Here is a 7,893-nt window from a genome sequence, read left to right on the forward strand (position 1 = left end):
AAGCCAAACCATTCTATGATTCTATGATTCATTCTGTGATTTTGTGAAAGCCCATTTTTTTCCTTTCTTACAGATAAATGTTATTAGAGGAAGTGAGTCCACCTCCGCAGCCATCACTTTACCCAACAGCTGAACCCTGCTGTTCCCTCTTGCAGTGGCACACCAGAGCCAGGCCAGTCCACAAGAAGGAGAAGGGAGGGGGAACAGGCTGGCAGCTGAAGGACAGCACAAACTGCAGTCACCAATTAGCCGAGTCTGAATCTTCTGGACAGTGGTCAGTAGCCATTTCATATATTGCTAAACTTGAACCATAAACTGCAATTGGTAAATCTGCAGGATTAATCAAAATACACCTGACTGACCTTCATATTATCAACTATTACAGCTGTGTGGTTACTTTGGAACCGCTACTGATAGGTGACTTCAGCTCAAGGCCAGATCTGGAACTGTCTGCATCAATCCAGCGAAGATCTCTGCAGAAAGGTGCCAGAACAGAGACAGAACAAGCTCTCTCCAGAAATGGTTAATCAATAGCTTCTAGGTTGATTCAGTGCTATCAGGTTCAGTGGTGCACCCACTGTATATAAATCGTGACCTGTCTTGTTTGTCATTCTCAGTCACCTCTCCTGCCATACTGGTGGTTACCAGTTTTCCCCTTGGAAGTTTTTTGGGCATTACCAGAAATGTTCCTAGCATCCTGGATCTGGGGAACAGCAATAATACTCTGTTGTGCATTTTGTTTTCTTCTAGGAAGGAGAAGAAGGTAAGGAATCTGTACATGCGTCTCAGTGTACCTATCCTTTATTTGTGTCAAATGTACTGTGTACATAACTAAAAGAACTGTAGTCTTAAGACTGTCAGATGGACAGATGCAGGATAGCATGGGCAATGCTATAGTTTGGTCTATTCATAGATTTATGGTACAATAGAATTTTTGTATATGAACTTTGTAATAATAGTGTAGTAATGCATAGAGGTAGCTGTAGATACTAATCTATGCATAAATGAGGTAGTTAAAGTATGAATATGCATGCTCTGATTTCCTAAAGTCCTGGACTATAGTTTTGCCTGTATTGCAATCACAACTAATACTTACTTATATCTAATTATATGTTTATATTATATATTCATATAATAACCAGTAATAATTTACTGGAAAAGCTAAAGTACTATATGAAAGTTATTTTAGCAGCCATGGCATCCTTATACAGGAAGGAAGTTTTCTGACTCAGAAAATAAAATCATTTAAGCATATGCTTCACTTTAAGCATATGCTTAAGTTAAAGAATGTGCTTGATGACACTTTTATGCTTACTGAAGATCATAGCAAAATTCCCACTGTTTTCAGCAAGGTCTGGTCCATTAATGGAATATGCCAATAATAACAACATTTCTGCACTAAAAAGTTATTCCATTTGGTATTCAAATGAAATCATGGATACCATTGCCCAAAAATGTATCAGACAACATTATTGTGATGGATTATTTATTAATGTGACAATTGCATAACTGTATATATTAGCTAATGGCAACAATTTTGCATTTAAACAGGTAAAAAATATACTTCTGATATAGGGAAAAGAAAGATGATATAATCAAACTGTGTTTTATTATGTTTATGAATGATACCAGCTGTTAAAGTTGTTCTGTCTTACATAGGATAGACCTCACAATAGGTTTAGCCCTTAAAGGAGAGAAAAATATTTGTTAATATACCATTTGTTTGGGATTTTGTTTTTTCATTTTTTTTACATTACAAAAAGCCTAGCATCAATATTTAACTTACCTGGTAGTCCTGGAGAAGTGATCTTTTTACATACTTATAAATACAGCTTTTGTCTGTGTTTTGTAGGCGACAAGGTGAGCCACCACTTGAAAATGGATTCCTTCCATACCTGGGCTGTGCCTTGCAGTTTGGTGCCAACCCCCTTGAATTCCTCAAAGAAAAGCAGAAGAAGCATGGCCACATCTTTACTTGTCATGTAGCAGGGAAATACATTCATTTCCTCACTGACCCTTTTTCATACTGTGCATTGATGCGCCAGGGAAAACATTTGGACTGGAAGAAGTTCCATTTTGCTACTTCTGCCAAGGTACTGCTGGTTTTAATATCTAACATGCAAAGTATCTGCTGACATTCCCAGTTAATTCTTATAAGCATTGCTATGCCTTTGAAATAGAATTGGTTTCACATTTCTGCACTTTTAGTGGTTTAAAACATTGTGGTCTTTTTTCCCTTTCCTTAGTGGAAAGGCAGTTTGCAGTGATTTGGATTGTCTAAGACTGTACATTATTTAGCAACCTAGTATCCCAAATTGTTAAAGCAGAAACACAATTAGCACCATCTGCAAAATGATAATGTATTTGCTGAATCTGAAACCTTCAGGAGGTTCTCGCTACTTTGGAAAATTTGGTCTAAATGCCTTAAAAATTATGCACCACAATAGGAGCTCAGTCAAACTGCTGTGGAAGTAAGCAAAAAGGCTCCTGTTGATGTCAGTGGCAGTTGAATGAAGGTCTAGGTAACCAGGCCATTTATTTCTAAGCATCTGTTTGAACCTATTTTCATTGGCTACTTCACTGCTGTGGATCACTGAGAAAGTATCAGTTCTAGTATTAATAGCCCTTATTATGTGTGCTTCCTTCTATTAAGCTGTGAAGTTATACTTTGTCTTTCATTTCTGTTAGACTTTATCATCAAGGTTATGACAGGCCTTACTTATCATGCATACAATTTATTTTATGACAGGCTTTTGGGCATGGTAGCATTGACCCAGCAGAGGGAAACACCACTGAAAATTTTCATCAGACTTTCATTAGAACCCTCCAAGGCAATGCCCTAGATGCCCTCATTGAAGCAATGATGGAAAACCTACAGTATGTCATGCTGCAGTCAAGAACACCTAAACTTCAGTCTAATACCTGGGTGACAGAAGGACTTTATACATTCTGTTGCCAGGTCATGTTTGAGTCTGGCTTTTTAACACTTTTTGGTAAAGAATTTAATTCAAATAACGACAAAAACCTATCATCAAAGCAGGAAACTGAGAGAGCTCGTATCCTAAATGCCCTTGAAAACTTCAAGGAATTTGATAGGATTTTTCCAGCCCTTGTGGCAGGGCTGCCCATCCACCTCTTCAAGAGTGCCCACAGCGCACGAGAGAAGCTGGGAGAGGCACTCCTCCACAAGAACCTCCTGAAAAGGGACAACCTCTCTGAGCTTGTCACCCTCCGCATGTTCCTGAATGACACTCTGTCAACCTTCGATGACATGGAAAAAGCAAAGACCCATGTGGCAGTGCTCTGGGCCTCTCAAGCCAACACCATTCCTGCCACATTTTGGACCTTATTCTTTCTCCTTAAGTAAGTCCCAATGTTTCTTGTTCCCAGAGAATAAAAATGTTTATTGTCTTTCAGAAACCATTAATACAGGCCAATTCCATGGCTTGATACTTCATCAGTGTTAAAAAACATACTGTTTGCAACAGACGTGGTATGTTGTTCTGGACTTCCACAGAAACCATCTTCACTCATCTGAAGCCAAGTAGTGATAGCACAGAGTAACCCTGTAGAGTTTTTTTTTGAAAAAAACAACACTCCAGGGCAACGCTACACTTTGCCAAGAAAGCTTTGGAGTAAATCTATATGATATGACATCAAAAGTACTAGTTGCAGTCAGAGCATTAATTGCATTAAAGGCTCCCAGTATAACTGGACGTTTTTAGGCCATCTCACTTGAGCAAGCAAAATGAACTTTAACTTCATTATTGTTTTCACAGGTACTTAGTAGAAAACAGTTTATGCATTGATAGATCCTACTGAGGTTGCAGTGTAGACTGCAGCTGCCGAGCTTGTTACTCATGAGACAAGTGCACAGTTCAGATAATACTATTAAATGTGCATTTTAGAGTGGGCCTCTGTAGAGTATAATTTACTTCAGCATGACTAACACTGAATTATGTGTCTAAATTGCTGACACATTTATTTAGCACCTTCATATCTACCTGCCAATGCTAATCTGTGAGATTCTTTACTACTTTTCACTCCCAGAATGCATTTGTTTAGGTTTTCTGGACTTGGAGCCTTTTAACACCCTGATTGTGCCTTCATCAAGACACTATTGCATCCTATTTTATTGTCTATATGTATTTTACCATACCTTAAATATTCCGTGTCTGTAAGAAAGTCTAGAAAGTGAAAGACACTATGTGGGTTTTTAGTATTGGGAAGACTCTTTTCAGCTAGACAGAATATTGCCACACCAGACAACATAAATGATGTTATAAAACTGATCTATAACCCTGTTCCTAAACTTTCTAACTGCAGCAGGGCTATTTCCTAATCCACAATTGGCTGGTTTATTTCTTATTCTTGGCATTGATTTTTAGTGACATTACTGTTTATTACCTGAGTTACACACACCAGTTCTGTCCCACTTTCCATCTTGCCATTGGAGACAAAATCAAATACTTGGGGTTCTTTTTTTTTTTTTTGGAGCTATCATACCTTTGCCAAGACATGATAAAGGGAAACTGCAGCATTTTGCTGCAACATTTTCATTTTAGAAGGTTGTACTTGTCAGCTAACAAACTAATTTTTAGTCAGGAAGAAATTTAATGGCAAAACACCTTTTTAAAGCATTCTGAAGTGTAAATTATGTTATACCTTTGCTCTCTCGATCTTAGGAGTCCAGAAGCAATGAGAGCTGCTACCAAAGAAGTGCAAAGTATTTTGGAGAGTGCCGAAGAGAATATCAGCTTAGATGGCAAACGTATTTCCTTGAACCGAAAACAGCTGGATAATATGCCAATACTAGGTATGGTTATTTTATGCAGGAGTACCAGAAATCACACTATAATTTCCATGGTCTTCAATTTATTACCATATAAGTGCATGCTATGGAATTAGCAAGGAAACAGTACAAGAAACTATATGTTCCTTAGCGGTAGCCAACAGAATCCGGATTCCAAATGTTCCAGGTGGTACTGAGAGTATGAAAAAGCACATGAATAGCATTTTTTCATGGGTAATGTCATGTCCCAAAACTCTTACACATCTACCTAACATAGTATTGGAGACCTGTGGATAATTCCAAAGAATATTTTGTTTGGTTATGTCTGTAGCTCAAATAAAAAATGTTTATATTTTAACTACTTTTGCTTTTAAAAAAAAAAGTCAGCATATATTGAAATAAAAAAATCACCCAAATTACTTTTTTTCTGAGCACAGGTTTCTATGCAGCACCTCTTAAAGTTTTAGAATATCCTGCTCACTGCACTGTTTCTTTTTCTTGTTATGTTTCCATTTTTCACTGGTTCATTCTTTGTCTCAGAATGACAGTGTCTCACTTTCAAACATTCTGTTGCATCAATTATAAGCATTTTTCTAGGGGGAAACAGATTAGGTTCTCGGTATTATCTGCAGAACGGATAGAAATGCTAAAAAGAAATGAGAAAGATACTTGCTTAGGCATTTAAAAAGTTATAAATAAAATATTTCTTCTAATAAATTCAGGGTTTGATAATGGATCTGAAATACTTCAATATGCATGACTTTCTCCAAGAATGTAAACATACTATTTCCATGGTAATAGTTCATTTTCCTCTCCCAACAGACAGCATCATCAAGGAGGCAATGAGGCTATCGAGTGCATCCATGACTTTCCGAGTTGCCAAGGAGGATTTCACTTTGCACTTAGAGAACGATTTTTACAACATTCGCAAAGATGATGTTGTAGCTCTTTATCCTCAACTGCTGCATTTTGATCCAGAAATCTACGCTGATCCCTTGGTAAGTATTTTTCAAAGTGCCCTTAACACAGAGCTCTGGCAGAAGCTAACAGGCCTTTAGAAAGACAGTCTGTTCTTACACCTGGAGATCTAGGCAAGAAAAAGAATAAAGTCAGTGCAAGCACTCTCTGCAAAATGTGTTTTAGTATAACCAAAAAGTGTGCTGCCAGCCCAAAAGTCTTCTACTTATTGCCTTCCTCAGAGAGGGAAGATCACCATTATAGAGGTCTTTGAAGAAGGACAAGGTTAAGGATAATATTTTCCCAAAGGCAGAGAATGAGAATTCTTCCAGTTCTGCTGCACAGACAAGGATGCAGGTTATAATCTTTATTTTTAGAGGTCAGGAAAGGAGAGTTATTAGCAAAGAAGCTGGGATCGTGTCCTGCATAACAGAACTTCTCAGTGGCTACCCCTTTCCAAAGCAGCACCATGCTGTACGATGTTTACTGCTAGAGGCTCTGCTTTCCCAGCCTGCATTTTAGGTATCAATGGCTTTATCTGGTCTTTGGGGGCATTCAAATATCAAGTGACTCTTCTGTGTGTTTAATTACAGACATTCAAATACGATCGCTTTCTGAATGAGAATGGAGAAGAAAAGACTGACTTCTACCGCAACGGCCGCAAGCTGAAGTATTACTACATGCCATTTGGGACAGGCATAGCAAAATGCCCTGGCAGGTTATTTGCTGTTCATGAAATTAAACAATTTTTGACTTTGATGCTTTCATATTTTGAGATAGAGCTTGTGGACAATAATGTGAAATGTCCTTCTCTAGATCAGTCCCGTGCAGGACTGGGTATTTTGCAGCCATCAAATGATATTGATTTCAGGTATAGACTGAAATGCTTATGAGTATATATTTTATATTATGCATATAGACTATGTAGTATATAAATATACTATATAACACATACTTTATATACATTTTATGTATATATGCAAATGAAACATTTCAAGTCTTGGGGGAAAATCTTTATGAAGATGCTAATTTGCCAGTCTAATGATAAATGTTTACCAGTATGGTACCAACATGCAGTGGGTTTAGTGCACTGTGTTGATGCAAATGTCCCCCTCTTTATCAATCATTTGGAAATGCAAGTTAAGATTTTGAATTGCATTTGTATAGTAGCAGCTTTTTTTCTGTCAGCAAATACTTTCCCACAGTTACTTAGAATTTCATCAGCTAATTCAAAATAATTGTCAAGATTAAACTAATTAACTAATTAACTAATACGTTAAACTTATTCTTTTTTATAACTGAAATTGTTGGGGGGGTGGTTCTCCCCGCAGGTGAAATAAACTTTTTGTTGTATAGAGGCAGATTCACAGTGGGGAGAGAAGAGTTTCCTGGGGAAGTACCTTTATGGTTTTATGAAAAACTAGAAAAAGACTTGAAGAAAACCTACAAAAATGTTCACGTTCAAGTGAAACTGCAAGACTTGTATTATATTCCTTGTAATATACTTATTTTCAGAAACTTGTAACTGTATTAAAATAAATTATATTGGCTGAACCAAATGCATCTCTAGACTGTTTCTTGTTTTAACATCTTAACATTATCAAAGATTTCTGCACTGATCCAAAGCCCCTAAACCATTTTCAAACTAGCCAACTCAAACACCGATATGGAGATAAATAAATACCCACATTATATTCATCAGTGGTTCTGGCTGGCTTTTGACCTATTGCCTAAACTCTGTATTTCCATAAGCCTCCTTAGGTCTTCCTAGTCTAATTCCATTAAAGTTATCATGGGTAGGATGCCCCTGCATTTCATTTTTAGTGGTGGCATGTCCATAAGAACAATTGTTCCAGGGTTAGTATAATTTGATTCTCTGTAACATCCTCGTCCCTCTCTGCTGCAAATGACAGATGTATGTATGTCATGAAAGTCCATTTTTTAGTGAAACATCTGAAAGAGACAGCTTTCTTATCATCTGCTGATGAAAACAACAAATGGACTTAAAAAGTTGTTATCCCAGTTTCGTGTGTTTCTAAGGGCTTATGGTCCGACCTTTTGTCCTTGACTCAAAAGTGAGCCTCATCACACACAAGGAGATACAGGGCTATTACATATTTTCAAATTTCACATTCTGGCAAGAC

The 7,893-nt window shown here is 37.3% G+C and overlaps 1 protein-coding gene across 1 annotated transcript; it reads left to right on the plus strand.

Annotated features, from left to right (window-relative positions):
- The first annotated feature begins 585 nt into the window (after positions 1-585).
- LOC113981109 (cholesterol 7-alpha-monooxygenase) lies at positions 586-7,308 on the plus strand. The gene is made up of 6 exons (XM_027708372.1): positions 586-763; positions 1,853-2,093; positions 2,750-3,363; positions 4,686-4,816; positions 5,615-5,790; positions 6,343-7,308. The coding sequence occupies exons 1-6, from the start codon at positions 684-686 to the stop codon at positions 6,640-6,642; spliced, it is 1,542 nt and encodes a 513-aa protein (XP_027564173.1). The 5' UTR covers positions 586-683; the 3' UTR covers positions 6,643-7,308.
- The last annotated feature ends 585 nt before the right edge of the window (positions 7,309-7,893 follow it).

Source organism: Neopelma chrysocephalum, unplaced genomic scaffold, assembly GCF_003984885.1.
Source record: "Neopelma chrysocephalum unplaced genomic scaffold, ASM398488v2 Primary Assembly neopelma1_22, whole genome shotgun sequence".
NCBI classification, from domain to species: domain Eukaryota; kingdom Metazoa; phylum Chordata; class Aves; order Passeriformes; family Pipridae; genus Neopelma; species Neopelma chrysocephalum.